General features: G+C 50.1%; 1 protein-coding gene and 1 pseudogene across 6 annotated transcripts in view; both read right to left on the reverse strand.

Annotated features, from left to right (window-relative positions):
* The window catches only part of LOC126547176 (muscle LIM protein Mlp84B-like), a 61289-nt gene that overhangs the window by 14361 nt on the left and 21913 nt on the right, over positions 1 to 25015 (reverse strand). For 3 of the 6 annotated variants that reach the window (XM_055062763.2, XM_055062761.2, XM_055062764.2), the window contains 2 exons: positions 1032 to 1166; positions 596 to 758 (listed from right to left, as the gene is read on the reverse strand). In XM_055062763.2, coding sequence (XP_054918738.1) covers positions 596 to 758; positions 1032 to 1166 — 298 coding nt within the window. Of the gene's footprint in view, positions 1 to 595; positions 759 to 1031; positions 1167 to 15028; positions 15148 to 17498; positions 17603 to 25015 lie in introns of those variants that run through there. The other 3 variants (XM_050195053.3, XM_055062765.2, XM_055062762.2) reach the window with 3 other exon arrangements.
* On the reverse strand, positions 6405 to 6579 carry LOC126547471 (U2 spliceosomal RNA; annotated as a pseudogene).

Consider the following 25015-nt stretch of genomic DNA (forward strand, 5'->3'; position numbering starts at 1 on the left):
TTGCTTGGCGACTGGAGTGAGGAGGTTAGTGGAATACTACGAGTCTGTCGTGGTCAGTGCTTGTACTGGCTCCTCCGCTTCGGTGGCATTGCTTGTGCGCACCCCTTCCACGTGGCGGTGACGCTGCTAATGCGCGCGGTTTCTGATGTGTCAGGACAAGATGGGACTCACTCTCGTCACTCGTACACACGAAAGGGGGGAGGGGGGGCAGCTTCCTCTGTTTGCAAATTTGAAAATAGAAGGTGGACTGAGGTCTGCGTCATCATCAAAAAACGGCTCATCTCGTGCCGCTCGTACCAAATAAATGAGCGAAGTTCAAGCATACGAAGTTCATAAGAGAGAACACTGTGCAGGGTCTGTAAACCACGCCGAAAGTGATTGGGGCTGCGGCGGAGGTCAGAGTTTGGGTTAAGGGAAAGTGAACTGCTAAGTGCAGTGTTCCTTCTCTCTCCTAGGTGTTATACTCTAGTTCATTACTTGACTTTACCCGCAGAAATTATTTACGGTTATCACTCGGGTAATTATGCCAACTCATAACCTGTTGGGAGTGAACGCGACAACTTAAGCGCGTGTGGCTGGCTGCTGGACGGCCCACCTGCCTCTCGGCGAAGTAGACGACGTCGCGGCAACGTGCGCAGACCTCTCCGCCGCCGTAGCCGAGGCCGGAGCTGCGCGGGCTGGGGCCAGCTTGGGTGGGCGTGCACGCCGTAACTAGGCTCCACGAACCCGACGAGCACGTGCTGGGCGCCGGGGAGCACCTGCGCGCGGCAATCCCGGAGTGCGCCGATAATGGGGTTACTGTTGCGCGCAAAGCGCGGGACATACATGAAAGAACACACGGTGCGCGAACATTTGCTGTCAATTGAACTTGCAGATAACGCAATGATTAGGTTTTCAATGTTTTTTGTCGATTCGTTCTGTATATTTAAGGAACTGCACGCGATCATGCCCACATCTCGTGTGGCCCGCTTCTCTCCGCGCGGTTGTGACACGTGACCAACAACCCAGTACCGTACAGAGGCAGGGCGTACCTTGAGGGCGCCAGGCCCGGCGACAGCACCAGTACCTCGTTGTAGCATGCGGCACAGTAAAGGTCCTGGCCCAGCGGTCGGCTCGCTGGACGGCCGCAGGCCGCGCACGGAGGCTTCGGGCCCTGACCGGCCGCCCTGCGCACGTTTTCCCGTTCATATCCTGTCTCTACCTGCGGAATCGTCTGTGGTTAGCGTCATCTCGGGGTCCCTGCAGGGCTCGGCGCTGGACTCACAGTTGTATTTCGCTTTTATTAATGGGAAGCAAGGATTCCAATGTGTAAGCAATGGGAAGCAAATATTCCAAAATAACACACTTTATATCATCCGTAACGTGCTTGTGTGCAGACAGTTTAGTGTGATCAAATATATTTTGCTAATGAGCAACCTCCTTTATCTTTTAGCTATCCTTGCAACATTGTTTCACTTGCAATGGCCACGCAAATATTTGGATGTTATCATTACACAAAATATGTCCTGTTACAATCATAGGTTACATTTGCCTAATAGGAACTAAAGAAACTTCGCTTATATTTATGTTGCGCTTCGTTCACAACCACGAGTGATAAGTGATACTACATAAATCAGTAATCCGGTCTATTGCTACTACAAAAATGCGTCTTGCATTTGGAATCTACACAAACAATCCGATACTGACGCGCTAAATGCCATAACATATTTTTTTTAAATGCGTGTTATGCGTCGTCGCTTCGACCGTGGTTTCTCTTACAGGTGCCCTTAGTGAACTTGACGTACCCATTCAACAAGGCGGTATGTCGAATGTGATCGAGTTTATATTGGATGAATTCCAGTCACCGCTTGTGTACCTCGTTTCTTGTTGTTGTTGATGATGTTGGTGGTGGTGGTGTGTGTGCGTGCGTGCGTGCGCGCGCGCGCGCGCGTGTGTGTGTGTGTGTGTGCGTGCGTGCGTGCGTGCGTGCGTGTGTTTGTGTGTGTGTGTGTGTGTGTGTGTGTGTGTGTGTGTGTGTGTGTGTGTGTGTGTGTGTGTGTGTGTGTGTGTGTGTGTGTGTGTGTGTGTGTGTGTGTGTGTGTGTGTGTGTGTGTGTGTGTGTGTGTGTGTGTGTGTGTGTGTGTGTGTGTGTGTGTGTGTGTGTGTGTGTGTGTGTGTGTGTGTGTGTGTGTGTGTGTGTGTGTGTGTGTGTGTGTGTGTGTGTGTGTGTGTGTGTGTGTGTGTGTGTGTGTGTGTGTGTGTGTGTGTGTGTGTGTGTGTGTGTGTGTGTTTTAGGTTACTAAATACCAACTAGAGTTTCCATGCCTTGAACAATGTTGCCGTTTTATCCGCGCCCTGACATTTTCATCGCTTTTCTTTCCTCGCTGCATTCATTACGATGACACATCACCTGGTGCAGCTCGCTCATTATCACTATGTTATTGGATTCCATAGGAGGCACATAAGTGCTTGTTTTATTTTGCCTGGACGTGTCTTCCTTTTGCTTCTTGCTTGAATTATGAAATTTGCTTCTTTAATTATTGTATCGATGTATACCCTAGGTATACCCATCAGCACCTCGAACGTGAAGCTCATGAACCAGGCGTGCACAATACGATAGAAGAGATGGCGGAAGCGCAGCAGATGGCGCAGCAGGAAAGACTGACGAAAACGCGAGCGGGCAGGCTTATACTCAAAGCGATAGGGACAGACCCCAATAGATCGATGAATCCGAAGGAATCCGAGGTAGAATTGAGCGCGAACCTTAGAGACGCGATCAGAACCACCCCCCTCCCGAGAAATATGCACCCGGAACACAATGTTAGCAGGAGAAAAGCGAGAGCGAAAGCTTTGTTGAAAGAAATTGAACAGCTAGGACAACAGGCGGCCCTTGTAGACGCTGCCTGGGTCAAAGGCAAAGAGGCCTACACCGCCGTGGTGGTCGACAGCGGGGGCGAGGTACGGGACGCTGTCATGCATCTTCACTACGGATTCCACGGTGGCGGAGCAAGCCGCGATTGCTCTAGCCATCAGGAACCGTAAATGGTCTTTCATCTATAGCGATTCCAAAGCAGCAATTAAGAGCTTTGACAAAGGCTATGTAGCTGGGACTGCGGCTAAAATTATCGACAAGGTCGAAGCTATCAAAACTGAAATCCGATGGTTTCCTGCACATATGGGACAAGTGGACGAGAATCGGCCCAACCTCAACGAGGTTACGAACGACCTGACACAAGGACTTGCTTGCCGTGCCGGTCAGAACCGAACCGACGCCCACTACCATTCCGGGGAGCATAGAGATCACTTACTAACTTACAACGACATCACTAAATATTACTACTTGGGGCGTATAGGTAATTCCCACTGCCACACGTAAGATTGAACAGGGCTCAGGCAGTCACGCTACGTTTACTGCAAACCGGGACGTACCCCCCACTTCGTATTTCATAAATAAAATTCACCCCGAAAGAGAAATTAGGAAAGAATGTAACGTGTGCGATGGCATCATTGACATCAGACACATGCTGGCGGGCTGTCCCGCGACTCTCGCCGACCCCGAAGAAAGATGGTTTTACTGGCACAAGATGATATCAAGCTCTTCTTATCAAGATCAACTACGGGCTGTCCAGAGGGTCCACCGCAAGATGATATCAAGCTCTTCTTATCAAGATCAACTACAGGCTGTCCAGAGGGTCCACGATGACGCCATAAGGCTCGGCCTGGCGGTGCCGACGCGGACGCGGCCCGCCTCGGTCTGAAAAGACCGGGCTTCAGGACACTAATAAAGTTTTGTGAATGAATGTTATAATTGGCATTTTTATGGCCTTATCCGACTGGTGCAACAACCTCAAACGGGGTACAATATGTATAAACGGACGAACTAGCAGAAGTAGCTAAATAACTCCGCAAACAAATAAACTAATAGCGAGAAATTAATAAACAACGACGAGGATACATGCGCTGCGACATGTTTTTTGCTCAGAATTGCATAGCGAAATGACGTAATGGAAGCGCGAATTATCCTGCCGTTATACTCTCGTGTAATCATCTGTTCTCAGCCTCTCATCCATGCGGTGGCTGTATGAGCTTGAGTTGACATCACTGTCACAAGAGATCACACCGTTGAGTAGGGGATTAGTTGATTAAAGCTGAGTTATGTCTCAAACACGCAGCCCGTAAAGGGCCTCTCCGCAGTGTATATACAATGTCCTGTCTGTACACTACCGCTATGCTGCGTATGCATCTCTCGAGCCTACCTCTCCCACTACTCGATAACAGCGCAGTTATGACCAGAGGTACCTATTCACGTGACCCTATAGCTTACGGAATACTGGTTTCTTCAGGACTTCACCAGCGCGTGCAACGAACTGCTCATACGGAAAGGTTCCTTACGGTGCCGCTGAAGGTGCGGCATTCACTGCAAGCACGGGATAAGAAACGAACCTTCCGAGATTTTTTTTTTCTTCACGGCACACTGACATCGTGGGAGAGCACTGCGCGAGACAGATGCTTCGCGAGGCACTGCCGTTGGACAGGGACAGTGCTGGGGCATTGTTCGTTGTCTTGTTACGCTTTACGCAGAACAAGCTGCGAGTTTCATCGATCCGGTCCGTCTCGCACGTTATTGCATATATAGTGCAGACTCCCTTGCCTATACATTTTGCGCAACAAAGAATTTGCTACCTGGCAGCTATACTATAAATAAATCTCGTCGCGCAGCCGTGATTACGCAATAGGTACAAGGTGGCCGCGCGGGCGTCTTCGTGAGCGGCTCGGGCGGACGACAGGAGGCGATGAAGCACGTCCGTGTCTCTCACTTTTTTTTCTTCTCCCTCTCTGCCACCGCCTGTCAGGCAATGCGCAGCGTAAATAACGCGGCTTCTATTTTTGTCTCCGGCCTCGAACGCGGTCATGGATACACAGTCAGCGACGTGCACGCCACTCACTGTGCCCAAACAGGTACCGCGTCCCATCTCGTTGATCAGGAGACAATAACAGCTTCGATGCTGCATTTCAGGCTGGAACGTGCGTGGCTTGCTCTCTTCCGAGTCCTCTTCGAAGGCCGTTTATTGGAAGTGTGACAATTGAAGCCAACTTGACCTTGGGCGCGTTGAGGAATCGTGAGAAATGGTAAATGAGTCCCAAGAGCACGTCTGGCCGTCATTTTTGGTGCGTTTCAACCATGGAGTAAAAAAATATAGGAGGGAGCATTACCTCACGCAGCCAGCCTTGGCAAGCGAGCGCTCCATGAAGCCACGATGGTGGCCCAGCACGTGTCCTTTTGCGTCGAGATCACGGAGCAAGAATCAATATTTGCTGAGGCGTTCGGTTCCCAGTAGCTATGCCAGTAGTTTTTATTCCGTGCGCGCTTGTTCAGCTGCCCTGCCGTGGCTCTGCCTGTGCGGGAACACTAAAACCAACCGCGCACTTTGATGTGCGATCACGTGTTGGGCCATCAGGTTTGGCTTCAGTCGCGTTGCGGTGTGCTCCTTCCTATCCTTTTCCTCCCTCCACGGTTTCAAGCTCTTGCGATCTTTCGCCGCTTCTTTTGCGACAGGATGCATCCTCACTTTCAATCACCATTTGGCCGGCTTCGTTGAACGGGAGGATAGAGTGAATCGACTAACGCATCGACGAAAAAAAAAAAAAAAAAGCGAATAAGAGGGGCAGCGTGCGCGCGCATGGCCGGCCGAGCATTGGGACATCAGCGACACACGCAGCGCCAGGCTTGATTGTCCACTACAGGCATAATAGAAAACCTGCGCGCTTTAAGCCATGACGTCACGGTGAAGGCTGAGAGCCCGTACTCTTCAATGAGGCCCGAGGTGGTGCTTAACGAAGTCATCTTGTGAGGGCACTGGCCTTCCTGACTGATTTCTTGTCATTATATGATAGCAATGCCTATATGACTGCAAGCGTTGAACCGCGACGACGTCGCGTACGTGTGTGACGTCACGATTAAACGAGTGCTGTCAGATAGGTATCGCATTTATGTGATGTCGCAGCTGAACGCGCGCCGTCATACAATGACTGCAAAAAGCAATAAGGCAGTCAAAAGATTGACCTCTGCCTGACCGCCGTCAAATGCCGCAACTATAGCGAATGGACAAATATGTCAGAGAATTATGTCTGCACAAACGAAATGGACGAGAGTTTGTTATGGTACATATAGTCGTTCGAACGAAACAGCACACACAAACTTTCATTATTATCCCGTTCATGTGCGCTGTTCTACAGCGAAGCTGTATATGGCTACTTTCCAGCGTATCGATATCCGAAGCAGCAGAAACTTGATGTGGGCGAGTTGGTTTTGCATACTTGAAGAAAAGAGCGCTACGAAGACGCGGACTAAAAGAGGAACATGTACGACGGACAAGGCGCTCGTAGCGCTCTTTTCGTCAAGTATCGATATCCGTAAGACCAAAAAAACGTGGACCGATCCCGAAGATAGTTCAATACCGGGCCAATCCGCGGCGGAGGTGAAGCAGGCTTCAAGCACTCCGCCAACTTGCAAAAGTAAGTCTAATATCTTGGTTCCAAATACAACCCGTGTCAGATCTTAATCTGATAAGAACAGATACTATGACCCACGTCGGCCATGTCTACGTTTCCACCGTCCACTCTTTGTCGGCGTTCCAACTGCTTGCGTATCTACATTCTTTTCCTTCCACTCTCCCTTGGTGTCTAGTTTCCTCCGGCTCCTCGGTGCGGCGGTCCCGTCGTCCACGCGAATGTATGTAAAAATTACGGTAAATGAGTCCGTACCTCTGTTCAAAATTCTGTGTCACCTTTTTGTCGTATGCTAAACGGCTTCGGTGGCCATCCACAAATAGCTCATGATTTTTTTTTTTTCGTTCTAGCGAGCACAATTATTTTTTTCGGAAGACAGGGAACTTACAGCCGGCATCTCGGAACAAAAAAATTAAGAATTTACAGGGTCTCTTAAGATCTCTCTTAAGAGGTGAATGGCGAAAGGCTACTCTTCCTCCTCTTACCATTCGCTTCTTTCTCTTTGCCTCTTCTCTTTATCTTCTTTCTTTTAGTTATTACTGCTCACTACTAAGCATTTTTAGTCACTTGTAATCAATTGTGGTCATTACAAGCCGTCGTTAGACATGTTGGTCATATCATAGTTATTAGTAGTCATTACAAGTCATTTCAGTCATTATTAACCATTACTGGTCATTACTAAGCATATTTAGCCATTTCTAATGAATTGAGGTCGTTACAAGTTGTTGTTAGACAAGTTGGTCATTTCGTAGCCAGTTGTAGTAATTACAAGTCATTTCAGTCATTATTAGTCATTACTGGTCATTACTAAGCATTTTAGTCAGAGACGCACTTACGTGTCACCGGTATGGATTAAAACCAATAAAATCGGGTTTCGAACTCGACCAGTTGTCCTTACACATATATTAACACGAGTAGGCTAGCTAGTGTGCTGTAGAAGTCGCACAGGGATGCACTTCGTCCGCCCGACGGTGCACCAAACCTTTGCGTTTATGCATCAAAACATCATAATCAACCGGACAGGAAGAGAGGAAAAGGTCCGCATGATTTGTGTGTGCGCGCGTGTACGTTTCTGCGTGCGCTGATTTACCAGTCTTCTCTTAACGCGTATAGCAGACACTTAAAGAAAGAGAGAGAGAGAGAGACTGATTTAGCGTTTGGGATAGCTACTTACAGTGCAGCCTACAAGGTGAAAACGGCGCGCCAGAAATGATTGCAGCACATACAGGTATACCCGAGTGTCATTCTGTGCAGACAGACGACGCCTAAAATAGGGAATGTGGAGCTGGCTGTCGTTTGCGAGTCAGCTTTTTCAAAATAATTTTCACGCAGTCGTTTGCCGACCGTGAACGTTATAAATGATGACACTTTGCACAAAGCGTCTTCTACCGATGGGCATTCCAGCAGCACAGATCGCCACATCACAGCCGTTTTATATATAGTACGCGTAGTGGTGCGGCGATCCGGGGTGCTGGATCGCATAGCCACATGGCAGATGCGATGTCATCAGAAATGCTTTACGCGTTTTTCGCACGCATTAATTACTTTATGGTGTAATTTATATATCTTGAGCAGCTGCGGTAAATACATCAAGCAGACAAAGAGGTACCAAGTTTCGTTTGCGTTGATAACATCCGCGCCATCTTTTGACTAAAAAAAATTTAATTCTAGGGTATTGCGTGCCACAACCGCAGTCTGATTATGAGCCGCGCCGTAGTGGGGGACTCCGGTTTAAATTTTGACCACCTGGGTTTCTTTTAACGTGCACCTAAATCTAAGTACACGGGCGTTTTTTGCGTTTCGCTCCCCGTTGAAATTGCGGCCGCCGCGGCCTGAATCGAACCCACGACTTGGAGCTCAGCAGCGCGACGCCATAGCCAGTATAGGACTACCGCAATATTTTGATGGCTAAAATGGACGGCAAGGAGGCAAGCAATGACAGTGACCCTCGCCCACAGAGAGCTCGCTGTTCGTATATATAGCGACGGGGTGGATCGCGCAGACGCGCAGGTATGTCGGCCTGCACGGCACATGATCATCGTGGCTCCCAGACGCGGTAATAGCGGTGGTGGCGAAATGTCCGCGGCTGGCGGCGCAGTTGCGCAAACCGGCCGATATTCGGGGTCGGCCAAAAGCCGTCCGGTCGGCACGTAGGCACGCGCGGGCAGGAAACCCGAGCCGGCCGCGCTCGCATAGAGGACCGCCTCTGCGCACGTGCCGGCACGCGGACGACTCAAAACCAACGTCGGGGGCTATTTTGGTGTAGCCGTCTCTACCAATGCTCGCCGACCGGTGCGCTTTTTGCATGCGTGACGCCACATCGGCGCGCGCAGCTGCGCGATATTCATCAGTTGTCGCCCATCTGGCCAGCACCATCCAATACGCACCGCGCGGGCTGCTACGCAATATAGAGGCCACCAACAGTAATTTGCTGCGTGGGAACCGCCATAAGTGAACGAAGGGACTCCCGACTGACTGCGGTCATTGCAAGTATGCAGCACTGCAGCAACCGATGCTCGTTTTGCGCTCCAGTTCGTAACGTCACTGGCAGTTTTCTGCGTTTTTGAATGTACCTATGTACTACAAGTCTTTTCAGCGCCGCGTACCGCTGCAGCCTTCGAAATTATTTAGTGTTAGCTACCGAAATATCGCCGCTGTTTCGTCGGGACGATCATCAGTCACAATTCGTCGGAAGCGTGACTCCTGCTCGTTCAAACGGTCACACGTGAATCAGAGATCGAAGCTTTCTCTAATAAACATTTTGAAAGGAATGTTTAAGTTTCAAAAGCATGAGTGACGTGGACTTGATTGATGGGATACTGTTGCGGAGTGCTACGGATTTAATTTTGTCTCAGAGAACAGCCGGGGTGGGAGCAGCCTTGCATGCGCCATAGTGTCGCACATTGTTGGACCCCTTCTCAAGTAATCTCTAGTCCATGCTCTGAGACAAAATTGAGCACCAAGCGGAGTAAAAAAGAAAACAGGAAAAAAAATTCACCGACGATTACGATACTCGCGAAATTCAAGCGCAGCTCTATACGCGTTTTCATTGTGGAATATATTGGCTGGTTTCGATAATCTGTCTCGTGCGGCACGTTGCAAACGGAGCCAAGTATGGCGCGACTGTCTCCCGTGGGTGACGCGTGGGCGCGATTCACAGCATCCGCCGCAGAGAGACCTCCGCTCATGCAGCGCATTGTTTCCGTATATTGTACCAGTGGCGTCATCGGTGAACAGACGATGCGTGCTACTCTGACGCCATCTCGTAGCCGTCGTCGCCGCAGAGCCCGTCTTGCGCGGCGCACGCACGCACGCACGCACGCACGCACGCACGCACGCACGCACGCACGCACGCACGCACGCACGCGCGCGCACGCACACGCACACACACACACACACACGCACGCACGCACGCACGCGCACGCGCACGCACGCGCACACACACACACACACACACACACACACACACACACACACACACACACACACACACACACACACACACACGCTAACATGAGCCAGCGTCTCAGGACTTCTCCGTACAATACAAATTTTGGCTTTGTCGCAGAGCAATTTTGCTTAACAGTGAAGCCAACAGTTTCATACGCTATATTAAATTTTGCAGCTTTGCAAAAACTGAACAAGGGCTGAACATAGCGGCGTGACGTAGTAATCGGAGACTGTAATACTCTATAAAAGGCTGCAGTTAAGCGGTTTAAGACATGCTTAAGCAGTTTCATAACGCTCGTAAGCTGCTAAGCAGTTCGTTGTCCACACCAACAATTTCCTGAAACCGGTAATCCTCTAACAAAGACAAATAAAAAGTCGGCATTGTGTTGAACACTGTCAAAGGTATTATTGTTCGCAAGCACGCTTAAGTTTTATTTGCGTGGTCGCACACCCAAGTTTCAATGCGGAAATCAGAGAGGTGTAGCACCGTCGCTGTTTTGAAAAGTAAAGTAAGAGACTGTACTTCATGCGGCATTATGAATTTTAGTCATAGGCCTGCGCTGAGGACAACGGATGTGCAAAACAATGAGGTCTTGCTTTGTAAATAACTTTCTTTTTATCCTTACCTTCTTCGTAAATTTACCCTTGGGTGACATGGGTCCTGTGCGTTCGTATCAAGGTGTAGCGTTCCTTAAGTGGAACTCGACATTCGTCGTGCTGAATATATGTGTAAAACAATGTGGCGATAGAGATGTAGACACATTTCCTATAGGTTAGCCGTTTTATGGGACTCCTTGGCGTAAGCGATCCTCAGTTTAGCAGCTTTTTTTTTTTCACCGAACGGTGACAAAATCTTTTGTTTCTTATTTTTCCTGCTTGTTTGCAAGGGGTCGTTGAAGGCCACAAGGTTGTTAGTGAGAATTACGATCAGTTTTAATAGATCCGATTACGCAACAAATGAGTATATTTTGATAGTGCATGACGGCGGGTTTTCACGCGCGAACTATAGGGGACGAAAACAAGTGAAGAGAGAAACACAAGCGTTGCGCTTTCGCGGTTGTGTCTGCCGTTTCACGTGTTTTCGTACCACAGTTTGCGTGCAAATACCCGCCGTCATGGATTACCATAATTGAAGTAGTAGCTTAGCACGATAAAAACAAGGAAACAAGAAAGGTGGACAAGGATAAGCCCAAACCAAACCAGTACCCTACTCAGTTATATTTCTAGAGCAACGCCCGAGAACATGCAATTTCTTCGCTGAAATGTTTATTTACCTGTAATAAACTGTTAGATCGATTCATGAGGTTTAACGTCCCAAAGCAACAGATGAGCTGTGAGGGGTGTTGTAACAAACGCTATCGGTTAATAGTGTGACTGATAATAGGAAATACTCCCATTAATGCGTAAATGTGTTGCAATTTGAGAACAATTCTGTCATTCAGGCTGCTGGCCCATGCTAAACCATATGCCCAATTTTTCGTCTCATGCTACGTTGACTCCTTGTCTCCTGCTGTTAGCTTAACCTAATTTCTGTGTATTTATTTTTTCAACTGCCCGTCCGCCTTATATCCTCGTCAGCAGAGCTGAGGTGCGCAGCGTTGGTTGAAGCGATTTGTGAATAAAGTAGCTTCTCAATCACTCTTACGAAGCAGCTCGCTTAATAGTTACTCAGTACGGCAGGTACGATGCAGAAGGAAACATTGGGGAAATTGAGAACAGTGTCAACTTAAAAAAAGAAGAAGGAAAGAAAGAAGGCATGTCTGAAAGGTCACGGAAACATAGGTGGCAAATGAGATCGTGATGGCGGTGCGCCGCGACTGCCCTCGCTGTTCTTGCCCTGCCTTCAGTGCCTTTATAGGTCGTCTCTCGCCTTCGTCTAACCCGCGGGAAAGTGAAGCCAAATTACAGCGAAGATGTACCGTCGATCATAGCTACAATTTGGCTGAGAGGAAAAAAATACCGAATATATTAAGACAGGATAGTGTCCAAAATTCCAGAAAACTAGAATTAGAGAAGACAAATCATTATCAATATGAGCCTGGGCCGAATCGCACACTGTCAAATTTATAATGTCCGCATCTGTTTCTTATCAAAAGCGTTCGTTACGCAAAGAATCACGGAGGTGCGCGCGTAATAAATATTATGCCCCCAACAAGACTATTTAAGAGGGAAGCTTTATTGAAAAAGGAATCTGGAGACAGTGCTGTCATTCAGCACTTTATAGCAAGCCACTCCCTGCAACCGACTGCGATAGGGATATACGATAACAGCGGTAACGAACGCAAGAAACACCATGTAAAGACTCTTTATCACCACCATCCGCCTTATGCTTTCACTGCGCATTCGGCAGACCATGCATCGCCGCTTCAGTTTCCATCTAGTCTATTTTTGGTGCGAAAGTATCAAATGGCCCATTGAGCGCAAAAGCCGGCGTCTGAAGCAGCGAAGCGGCGCCTATATTCCCATGGATTGCGACGCCACGTTACGAGCGCGCCCCGACGGAGCAGAGCGGGCGAAACGATGCTGAGTGAAGGGAGAGGGCATCGCCGCGAAGCCACGTCACCGGCGCGCTTCTACGAAGTAGATACGGAGACACGATGTCGCAGGGCGAGGCAGGCTTTCGTCGGCGACTAACTGACAAGAAGGCCAAGCTTCGCATTGGAGACTTCCGCTCCGAAGATATGCCCCTCGGAGGGCGGGGCACTCCTCAGGGCGCCGTCATCTCTCCCACACTGTTTAACGTCTGTATGATTGGTCTTTCCGAGAGGTTGGCACGCGTCGAGGACGTCAAGCACACCACCTACGCAGACGACATCACCATATAGTGCTCCGGTGGCTGCGAGGGCAGAGTCGAAGAAGCCATGCAGGAGACGATCGACGTGATCGAGGAGTATCTCCGCCCCACCGGACTTCGATGCTCCCCCGCCATGTCGGAGCTTCTGCTTTACAGAAAATAGAAGGGAGGCAGACCCAAAGATTGGAAGCCAGACTCCGAAAGCAGCATCACTATTCGCACTTGTGATGGGGGGGGGGGGGGGTGATACCCAGGGTCGACGTTATTCGGGTCCTGGATATGTTTGTCCAATACAACGGCGGGAACGGAACGGCTCTCCGCAAGATAATCGCAAAGACGGACAACGCTTTCCGCCTCGTTCGCAGAATCGCTAACCGGCACCGAGGCATGAAGGAAAACAATCTCCTCAGGCTGATCAATGCCTTCGTACTATGCCACCTCACGTACACGATTTCTATGCACAACTGGCTCAGAGCGGAACGAGACAAGCTCAACGCTCTCATCCGCAAAGTAGTCAAGAGGGATCTCGGGCTACCCATCAGGACCCATACCGAGGATCTCCTGAAGCTGGGGGTACATAACACCGCCGAGGAGATTGCCGAAGCCCAAGAACACGCGCAACTCATCGCCTGACCACCACAGCGGCAGGTAAACGCATCCTCGAAGAGTTGGGTTACCAACCTGCGGGATTTCAGATGGTCGCTACCCCGATCCCTAGGTGCATTCGAGACAAGTTCGAAGTGGCCCCTGTGCCCCGAAACGTCCATCCCGCCCCCAACGAGGGCAGACCCAAGGTGTTAAAAACGGCCCGCTGACGTGCAAGTTTTGCCAGCCAGTTGCGACAGCGGGCGTCAACTTTTCCTGGAACGCCACTGCAAACCTCTAGCCACGGCGTCACTAAGTCGACTGTGTGTGGAGAACAATACGCGCGTCCTCGACTCTCCGTCGCTGGAGCCAAGATGAGTGCGACGAAGCAGGCTTTGTGCCTGAACCCGCCACCGCCAATCTGGTCTGCTGTGAACGAGGGAGTCCCCGAGGGAACGTAGTTCGAGGCCCCTTCCCACGCGCCGTTCAAGACGCAAGACAATGGGCATCCGGCGGGCGCGCTGCGGGGGTCAGCTTGGGGAATAAAAGGCACATTTCCTGACGTAAGCCCCGAGTTCCGCGAAGACCGCCTGACCTCGGTTGAGGACCGTGAACCTGTGCGGAAGTGTGTGTGTATGTGTGTGTGTAATCCTTCGTGCAGAGAGGCGACTCGTTTACGATGACGTGTCGAACCTTTCCCTCACCGTGGGATCGAGGGAAGACAGAGTGTTTATAAACCGCTGTTGTGCGGCTGCTCGAGTGTACTTTCTCTCGCAGTCATGCTAGACTGATGAACTGCAACGTCCTTATGTAGATACTGTAAATAAACCGATATTCCTCGTTCTCGATGAGAAGCAGTCCTTCCCTTCAACAACGTCCTCAGCGTGGATAAGTTGGACGACGGCATGGGCCAGCTACCTTCTAATTCATGCCAGACTCCAATCTTGACAACTGTTTACGAACGGTGGGATTGAGCCCCCAATCCTCACAAAGGCCAGAGCAGCAGCCATCCTGAAACAGATCAAGCAACACGACTTTAGAGCAAGTTTCGTCGGCGCCACGGAGTACAGCGACGGGAAGACCTTTGCCGTTGTTGTGGTCGACTCCAGCGGCAAGGTTTCCAATAGCGCCTCGATTCGCACTTCAGACCCCGGAGTCGCCGAGCAAGCCGCCATCGCCCTCGCCTTGCTAGACGGTCGTGGGTCCGAGATCTATAGTGATTCCAAAACGGCAGTTAGGGCTTTTCAGATGGGTTGCATCGCCAAGCAAGCTGCTCGTCTTCTTAGGGGCTAGAGTCCATATGCTCTCACACATCATTCAATTCACTTATTTCCCGCTCACGTAGGGTCGGTTGAGGGTGCTCCCCCGAACCTCAATGAGTCTGCTCACGAGGCTGCGCGTGACCTCACCGACCGCGCTTCCTCTATAAGGAGCGCTGTCTCCCCTCCTATCTATAGCCACAGGGACGCTCCAGCTACTCACAACGAGATTATTAAATTTTTCTACATGTCAAGAAGGGTCTTTCCACCCCCTTACCCCAAGTTGAATAGGGCGCAAGCCGTTTCGCTTAGACTTCTGCAGACCAGCACATATCCGTGTCTGTTCGTTCTTCACGAGGCTTACCCCGACGTGTATCGCGACGACGCCTGCCCGTCTTGCGGGCAAACCTCCACTCTAGCGCACATGCTCTGGGAGTGCGGGTCGACATACCACAAGTTCATCAAGGAGGAGTGGGACTCGCTTCTGCGTAGCTCCGCTCTAGAAAAGCAAATCCTGGCTGTCCGGCGTGCCCGCGACCGGGCCGGTGGGCTAGACCTGCCGGTCCCGACGTGGGACCAGCCGGGTGCGCGACGAGTTCGCGTCCTCGCCGGACCTGCAATAAAGTTTCTTCACTCACTCACAGTCGCGTGACGCGCGCGCGCGGGTGCCGTCGTCTCGCTCTCGGAAGTCCGCGCGCGGTCCGTCTCTCTCTGTCTCTCTCTCACCCCCACAGTGCTTAGCTGCCGCGTGCGCCTGGCGGCCTTCGTGGCAGCTGCTGCATCCTCGTTCTCTCGTCGCGCAGGACGTCGGTGGCATGCGGCGTTGGAATCGCAGGCTGCTGCTGCTTGCTTGCTCGGGGTGCACGTACCGCTATGGTACTCGCAGCGCAAAACAGGACCCCTCAGCGGAGTCCAATTGGACATTAATGCTTTCGCATTCAGAACTCATAAAAAGTACTCAGGTGTCCCGACCTTTTTTTTTTTTTTAGCATGGACTGTTTGTATCCACTTGCATGTGGCTGTGCGAATAATTCTATTTTTACAGAACAAGCTTGACAGCGTGCAGCCGGCAACTTGCTTAGGCTAGAGTTGCATTTCTATAAGGGCACGACTGCGGACACCGTTGCGTCTATGCACGTTGAAGTGCATAAATCGTACGAAATACACGAGTCGATGATTTGAAGTGTGATAGCATTGAAAGCAGTCTTTAGAAGAAGCTTTCTACCATAACTGTTTCGCGTTATGCATCAACTTTGGCACCGCGCTAGTATTAAACGCACGCGACCGCATTTTTCCTTGTGACGCAGCATCACGTCGGTAATGCAGCAGCATATATCGTATACGTGCTGTAACGCGCCACTTTCCAGAGCTCGGACTGTCTGACGCCGGCATCGCTAAAGGAACACGCATTGCGAATTGTCCTAAAGCTTTCTTTAAAATGGCACAGTCCGATCAGGTATAGTGGTGTTACTTTCCTCGGCTTACCGCGCGCATACACACAAGCATAAATAAAAGTGAGACGGCCTAAATGCGACCCACAACATCCCCCCACTCCCCCACCCTCCCACAAATCCAAGCGACACGTGCTCTTTTGCTCATGCTGGCGATAGCAAATGACACCGTGCAGCGAAAGGGCCACGCGACTGGGAGCGCGCCAAACGCAGGGTCTATATAAGGTATGTGTTGGTGGGGAAAAAAAGCAACCGCGTGTCTCCGAGGTGAAGCACCTTTGAGCGCACGCTTTTTGGGATTCTCCGCGCGCCTTTAGCGAATGGAAAGGGTTTGACGATACGCGGAATGGAATAGGCGTTGCTGTGCGAACCACATGACAAGGCTCAGTTATTTTTAGCGAAACCCTCATAGCGCCAAGTCAGACACGGCGCACGTCTTTCCGCGTCGCTATGCGACCATTGTAACCAAGCGTAATGCGTTGCGTATACATATAGACAATCATCGAAGCTCCTTCGAAGAGGCAATTTTTTCCTTCTTTTATTGAAGGGATACGGATACAAAATTGCGTGTATATACGTACGTGCACGGGATATGCGTCTTAAATGCCTGTGACGAGGTTGACCGTGTGTTATTACCTAACCTCTTAATGCGCCTCAACGCTACATACTAGCCATTAGGCAACCACGGCGGGTATATGATTGGGCTGCAAAGCACGAGGTCGCGGGATCGAATCCCGGCCACGGCGGCCGCATTTCGATGGGGACGAAATGCGAAAATACCCGTGTACTTAGATTTAGGTGCAAGTTGAAGAATGGCAGGTGGTCCAAATTATTTCGAAGTCCCCCACTACGGTGTGAATCGTAATCATATCGTGGTTTTGGCAGGTAAAACCCCATAATTAAATTTTTAACGTTAGACTGTTCAAGACTATCAACGACACAAACTTTTCAAGCATTAATATCCCTTATAACTCTTTTTTTTTTCACTGGCACAGAGTGAATGGCTTGCGGGATGTTTTAAGTATGTCGACATCCGCAGGTGTATAGACCACCCGAACTTCTGAAGCCCATGTCAACGCGGGGGGTGAGGGGTGGGGGGCGTGACGCCATGCGCTAGTAGCGATCGTGCACTGTCTGCGCCAAAAGCTCCGACATGACTACGTGTGAGGCCAGGACTGTCGTCACTCCGCGTGCTTGGGACGGTCACACTTGCATTGTTCTAAAGCCCCAGTGATTGAGAGGACCAGTGCTCTTAAATTTCATGCGCTTGAAAGCGCCAGACCTGTTTAAGAAACCCTGCCAAGGGGCGCCAGACGACAGATCTTGTGATCTGTCGTAGGAGGCAGCTGTAGGAGGCAGCGCGCGCGAGTACGCCAGATCCATGACCCGGCGAGCGAACCAGCCGCGTTGTCGGCGTACATCGAGCGTCTGCTCTCGAGCCGCGAACGCCGGCCGTGCAGCGCATCTCACCTGGACGCACAGGTCAGGTCCGAGCCGCTGGCGCAACGGCTGGCCTCCATGGTCGGCTCCGGCGGCACGTACGCCTCGCTCTCTTCCTACTGCTCTTCTTTTTCTTCCCCTAACTGCACACTGTTGCTAGTGTTGTTGGCATTACGGCTTACGAAAAATGCTTACAATGGGGAATTGGCCGAAGAGCATATATACAGGGTGCCTCGAGCGGCCAGTCGCGCGGCAATTTTGCGTGCATTTGCGGGCTTCTTTCGCGCTAGGAAAAACACTTTTATGTAGCACGTATTGAGCAACAGAAAGCTGCATCGGGATTTTTTTCATGACGCTCTACAATTTTCTTATTAATACGTTTCACCTAATTATAATATTTGAGAAGTTGATTAATGAATTAAGACTAATTATCTATTTAGGCTGAATGAAAAAATAATAGTTTGAGTATCTCCAAGCGACGGCAAACAAATTACCTTTGTATTTTTAAACTCTGGCTAAAGTTAGCTGGGACACTCTGTATATGCATGGGGACAGAAAAAAGTCGCAGCTGGGTCAGGGGTTTCCCCAGAAATTGAAATCAGGGATGTAGGGGGGGTCTAAATTTTCAGGGAGAGGGCGTAGTCACTTTAGTAGGGTAGAGAATAAGCGGTAGTCATTCATTCATTTCACTCTCTCTCTGTCTCTCTCTCTTTTTTCACTGATGGTTGCATAGCACTAGTAACGTTTATGACTGCAAAACTCACGACAAAGAAATTTCGAACAATTACTTCACTTTACACAAGAACTAAAGACATATTTATGAACAGACAAGACTAAACAACAGTTGGACTACATAAAATGTGTCCTCTACATAAATACCAAGAAGTCGAGTCCATGCTTAACAGATGTACACACAAGTAGACGGTGTATGTCGGAGCTTTGATATCCGCCACGACAATTTGCACGACAATGACACATATAGATAACTTACGGCTGCTGCACAGAACAATTGGTTGAATATGTACAAGCGCACACACTTTGCACATTCTGAGACCATTCATTCAATAACTAATTAAACTAGTAAAAGAAATATAAACCAAGACATCTATGTACTTCCTACTAATAAAAAAAAACGAAAACACCCCAAATATATGTGCACATTCTCAACCATATTCTGAAGTGACATCCGTCTGGGCTTCCCACCACTTTCTCGATAAAAATCGCAAAAACAAAGACCCGTCGGTCATTGTCAGTGGCATCTCGGGCGTCTGGCAGTTCCGCGACTTCAAAGGTGGTGCTGAGCAGCTCATTCACACGTGGTTAGGGAGAAGGCGGCTTCCTTCTGACAACAAGACACGGTTTAATTAGGGGCCGAAAAGGAGCGCTCGACAGCGTATGTGGTGATCGGTATGAGCAAAAGATGACCGGCGACATCTTGCAACTTCGGAAACATATAGCGACGATCGAAGTGGGGAACGTCGAGCAATGCTCCTTCAGTCGTCGGAAGATGTTCCACTCCGCATATAAATTCCTGCCGTCTTGCTGCACGCTTCCCATGCTTGCGCCCTGGCCCTTTGAAGCTCGGGCGGTCCTCGTATTCGCCGCACTTTATTTCGCCGTGGAAGTCGTGGTTTCTTCCCCCACAAGCCAACTGTGGACAATGTATCCCTTCGCGTACATGCCCTTCTTCCGCCACTATTAAACAAAATTTCCCGTCGAGCGTAAAAAAATATCGTGACGAATTAAGGGGTGTGTACAAGCGGGTGTGTACACCCCCGCCAGGGAAATCACTGATACTGGCCACAATAAGTCGGTGGTCGGAAGAAAAGAATGGACTGAAATAGAATGGAAAAACTTTATTGCTCTATATCTCAGAGAGATTGGCGGTGGGCCAGTGTCTTCATGTCTTGAGTCCTGGCCGCTTCACAAGGTCGGCGCCCCTATTCCAGGGCACCGCTGAGTCTTGCTGCATCGCAGGCGTGCTGCACAATTACCCGTTGGGCTGCGAGCTCGCTGCTGGTGGGCAGACCCTCCCATTGTTCCGCACTTGGGTTATTTATTTTATGGAATGCGACATTACGCTTGCATTCCCACGTGATGTGGTATAACGTGGGGGTTGCCCCGCACCACGGACATGTATCCCTGTACTGGGTAGGGAACATCTTGTGTAGTGTGTGCAGGTTGAAAAACGTACCTGCTTGCAGTCTTCGCCAGCTGACTGCCTTGTGTTGTGTGAGCGATGTGTGGGGTGGGTGTATTTAAGTCTCCTTCCTCTGTAGTGGTTAAGTATTTCTGCATACGTCGGCTCCACCGTTAAGGGGGCCTCTAGGGTTTCCGACTGCCCTGCTCGGTGCGTAAGTTCGCGAACTAGGCTGTTCACCCTTGAGTTGCCCTCTATCCCGGTGTGTGCCGGTATCCAGAAGATCCTATGTTTTATGTTTTTGTTAGGATGCTCTGTTTCGAGGAGGATTCTCAGTGCTTCCTTACTAACTCTGCCTTGTATGTAGTTCCTGCATGTTGCTTTGGAGTCTGTTGGAATTATCAGAGATTTGTTCCTGCGGTAACCTTCAGCCGCCGCTAGAGCTACGGCGACTTCTTCCCCCTCCGTTACCGTGCAGTTTCTCAGGGTCGCGCAGCTAATTGGTTCTCCCGTGTGGTCTACCACTGCTGCCGCCACTCTAAACATTCTAGTGTTGCGGTCCCATAAGTATACGGCCGCGTCTGTGTATACTGTGTTTTCTAGTGTGGCTAGGTTTCGTTCCACGTAATCTGCTCGTGCCTGCCTTCTGGCGGCGTGGAGATTCGGGTCCATGTTTATCGGTAGGGGGCTAATCTCCAGTGTCTGGCGAACGCTGTCTGAGATGCTACCTGCCCGATCCTCTATTCCGTCTGTGTTATGTCCCATTCTTTTTAGGAGCTTGCGGCCGGTGGCAGTCTGCTGGAGCCTGGCGATCTGTGCATTGAGCTGCGCTTCCGCGAGTTCTTCGAAGGTGTTGCTTAGGCCCATCTGTAACAGTTTATCGTTGGGCGTGTTTCTTGGCAGATGTAGCGCCGTCTTATACGCTTTCCTTAGTAGCGTTTCCGTCTGTTCTTGTTCGTGCTTGGTCATGTTGTGGTACGGGAGCGAGTACGTGACTTTGCTGACCACCAGGCTTCTGACCAGCTTGATTGTGTCTCCTTCTCTCATTCCGCTTCTTCTTTGAGATACCCTCGTTATCATTCGGCTCACTTGTTCTGTCGATTTTTTTAGTAAGCTGATTGTGTGGCTGCATTTCTTGCTTCCTTGAATCCACATGCCTAGGATGCGTATCATGCTCCTTTCAGGTATGTTTCGTCCCTCTAATTTTTGACTATTAGTTCTTCCTCGGTGGGGTTTCTTCCCACTCTCAGGATTTCTGATTTCTCGGTAGAGCACGCCAGGCCCCTTTCTCTGACATATTCTTCCACGCACTTGGCCGCTTCCTGCAGTTTTTCTTGCTTCTGTCCTAGGGAGCCTCGATTGACCCAGACCGTGATGTCGTCAGCATATATTGCATGCTGGATGCCATCAATCTTGCTGAGTCTTCGAGCCAGTCCGATCATTGCGATGTTGAGTATTGGTGAGATCACGGAGCCCTGCGGGGTGCCTTTGCGTGGGGTGGTGAAGAGGTCACTTCGCAGATCCCCCAATCCCACCGTTGCCGGCCGTGCGTTTGGTCAGAAAGGCCCTCACGTAGTCGTGGATTCTCTTGCCGCAGTTGGCGTTGTTCAGTCCTTCCATGATGGCTTCGTGGCTAACGTTGTCGAAGGACCCTTTGATATCTATAGGGCCATGATAACGTTTTCGCCTGCTCTGGGTGACGTGTTTATGATTTCTTCTTTTATCTGTAGCAGGACGTCCTGTGTTGACAGGTTCGCCCGGAGGCCAAATATGCTGTGCGGGTATAGCTCCTTGTCCTCCAGGTGGTGTTGGATTCTTCTGGTGACTATCCTTTCGTAGAGTTTGCCGAGGCACGAGGTGAGGGAGATGGGCCTCAGGTTTTCAATCTGAAGCTTTTTGCCGGGTTTAGGTATCATCACCACGACAGCGTGCTTCCATTCCTTCGGTATCGTGCCCTCTGCCTACAGTGTGTTGAGGTATGCTGTGAGCTGATCTATCGCCTCGTCGCTGAGGTTGCGTATTAGGGAGTTTCTGATCTTGTCCGCGCCCGCGGCTGTGTTTTTGGTCGTCGCTCTAATTGCCGCGTAAACTTCCTCTCTTGTAATCGGTCTGTCCATGTCGAGGTTCTCTGTCCCCAGATACTCCCCGTCGTAGCCTTTGGGATTGTATTTGCCGTAGCATTTTACACGCACTGCCTCCAGTAGTTCCTCGTCGGAGCCTTCGTGCTGGTGGACCAGTTTCTGGATTGCTTTGCCGCTTTCTGTTTTCGTTTGGTTGGAAGAAAAAGAAGAATAGGGCGCTTCTATTGAAAGCTTAAGAAAAAAAAAAGACGTTTTAGTAAGAAAACTTGTTGTTTGTAGGGACCTTTTATCCCACTCTTTTTTCGAGCTCTGGTACTTTTCCTGATACCAGTGTATTGCTCACGTATACCTTTTTTCCTCCGTTCTATTTATTCCATTTGTTTATTTTCTTTTACAAGCCGCGTGCATTTCGCCCATATTTTGTAGCTTTGACCGGCTTTGTAGCAACAAGAAGGAATGAAGTTCTGGGAAGTAGAATAGGCGGCTCTTGTATGTCACGCCATCCAAGAGTCAAAGCTTATCTGGGAAGCCTGAGTTCGCAAGCTAGGCATATACGTATAGGCTGACACATTTTTAACTGGCGCTTAAAGGCGTACGAGAGCGACAAACAAACAGGACATGACGCTAGCCGCTGCGAAGTCGTGGTTGGGCCTCCGGTTTAATTCTGGCCACCTATGGTTCTTTATATTTCATCTAAGCCTAAGTACATCATTTGTGCCTAAATCAATCAATCAAATCAAATCAGTCAATCAATATTTGCGTATCCCACCCACATATGAATAGAGCCACCGTGGCGGAGACGCCATCCCATGACCTCTTGCACACGAATAAATGTACCAACAATATATGATGCGAAGGCGACAAAACGGAAGAGAACGCTGCAAAAAAATAAATACGGAAACGGAAAAGAGAAAACTGAACACCGCCTTTAGTCGCTGTACGATGACAGCGAATCGTAGTACGCGGCTTGGGTGTCAGTGGGCACTGCACTCGGTCTCAGGAGAGATGTTTTGATCATAGAGATTATCACCCACAATCGCTGTGCGTCATCGGCTAGGAAGGCGAGTGAGTCCTCTGAGGATCATGGAAGAATTGTCGAACGCAGACGCTGTCGTCTGCCTCTTCTTGCCCTTTCTGCGATTAGCGCCAGAAACCTCGCAGCTTTTTTTTCTGTCTTTTTTTATTGCGATGGCAATTATATGGACACTCCAGGCGCATGTTTGCCGTCGCCGTGATGTTCCGTATTGTCACAGACCGGCGCCAACCTTGTTATATATATATATATATATATATATATATATATATATATATATATATATATATATATATATATATATATATATATATATTTCTACAGAGTGCGTTGTTTCGGGCCTCCCGTTCAGAAGCTACGGGAGGAGGCCGCGAGAGAGGGCGGAGAGGGCTGCCCAGGGTCGAGGGGCATCTGGAGACGGTCGGCTTTGTGAGCCGCGCAAGCGGCTGTTCTTCGGAGGCGGCTTCGCTGTCCCCTTCGACGGAGTCGGGGCTTGGCCGCGGTGTAAGGTTACCAGAGTGGAGCAGGCAGAGCGCACGGTGAGGAGAGTTGTGCGCTCTGTGTCCACTGTTCGGTCGCTTCCGCTGGTCGGGATCGCGGAGACGACCGGGCCATAAATAGACAGAGCTCATGCTGTCTTCGGTGGCGCCGAGGAAAACGCACTGTCTTTGACCAGCGTCTTCCGCCGGCTCGTTAGCATTTCGGTGAGAAGGGACAGTCGGTTGGAAACAGGCAGCGAAGAAGGTTGCGTGAGTCTTTGCGGCGCGCGGGGCCGAATTCCTGCCGGCGCCGGCAAGGCGCGCGCTTCATCGCACAGGGCCCGCCGCCTTCGAGCCATCGCCGCAACGACTGCCACCCGAGCCGTCCCCGTTCTTCGCCGCGCTCCGATATAGTCTGTCCGCCGGCTTGTCCTCTTCTCTTTTCTGTTAACTCTCAATGACTCGTGTGCCTCTAAACTCATTTGTTTGCTTTTGCTGTAACCCTGCCTGATTATTGTGTGCTCTGGGGCCGTATAACGTAAAACTATTCCAATATGCTTTTATTCCAATCTCCTGACGTCAAATTTGCGTAACCGCCGACGCAAGCATCAGGTGGTCACCCGCAGGGCTGTCTGAAAAGACCAATCAAATGCTCCCCTTGTTCATAGGAGGTCACTTTTGTTTGCCTGAAAAACGAATAACATTGCCTGCACTGAGCGGCTTGATTTATCTAATTGGCTCACAAGAGGCGTGGAGCATGCTCAAGTGGAGAGGGATTCGATGGGGCCGAGCCACTGCACTGAACATCGATAACCTTATGAAGAGGGTGGTGCCGGCGTCTGCGATTGGTCCGCTTTTTCTTACTTAGCTTGCGGTGGCTCGTCGACAATCGCGGCGGCATGCAACGGAAGCTTAAGAATGTCGCTAAAACGGATCCTCAGCAAGGAAGAGTTGGCAGAACGAGGTCATAAACCTGCCGAAAGTTCTCGAAAATGTTACACGGCCACGCAAACAGTTTTATTACACGCAAATAAACCCATGCTCTCCGTCAGGGGCGAGTAGCCAGTGCCAGAGCGATGGGCGGCAGCCATCTTTTATTCCTTTCGGAACGGGGCAGACTGCCGCTATTCAGAAGAAAGTTCAGTTTTGTTCGGCATATTAATGCACCTTTAACGCGTACGCGTCACTTTGACGCGGTAAGTTTTTGCTGTTTTGTGACGTCGCGTGAGAGGCAGGTGAAGTGGGTGCAGCCCGATAACTTTTGACCAATAGCCGAGGGCTAATGGCAAAAAGGCATCGAATCAGAAATAACTATTTTTGTTTTGTTCGGTCAAATTATGCATAATCAGTGTGTACACGTCATATCAGGTGGGGAGCTATCGCGGTTTTCGTGACGTCGGGTGACAGACAGGTGCAGTGGGGGGGCGGGGGGGGTCCAAAAAAGTTTTTGACCAATCGCGGTGTGCTGATTACAGAATTGGAATAGAAAAGTTTGGAATAGTTTTACGTTATAGCGCCCCTGGTCGCGTTTCGAATATTGTGTGCTTTTCGCCAATTTTGTTCGTTCCTACTTTGAATTCTTTGTTCCCTTATTGTCCTTGATCAGTTTTGTGTATGATGAAATGCTTTGTTATCGCCCTTCAACGAGTTGCTTCCTGATTGCCGACGCACCGATACCCGAGCGCCTTGCTCGGGCTGACCAACCCTAAATAAATAAATGTTGTACAAAACCTCTCGCTTGTAGGCCGGGGTGAAGCGTAAAGCGGACCCCTGTGCTCCGTCGGCTTGCGCCTGGCAGCCGGATCGGCGAACGG

This window comes from Dermacentor andersoni, chromosome 1, assembly GCF_023375885.2.
Source record: "Dermacentor andersoni chromosome 1, qqDerAnde1_hic_scaffold, whole genome shotgun sequence".
NCBI classification, from domain to species: Eukaryota; Metazoa; Arthropoda; class Arachnida; order Ixodida; family Ixodidae; genus Dermacentor; species Dermacentor andersoni.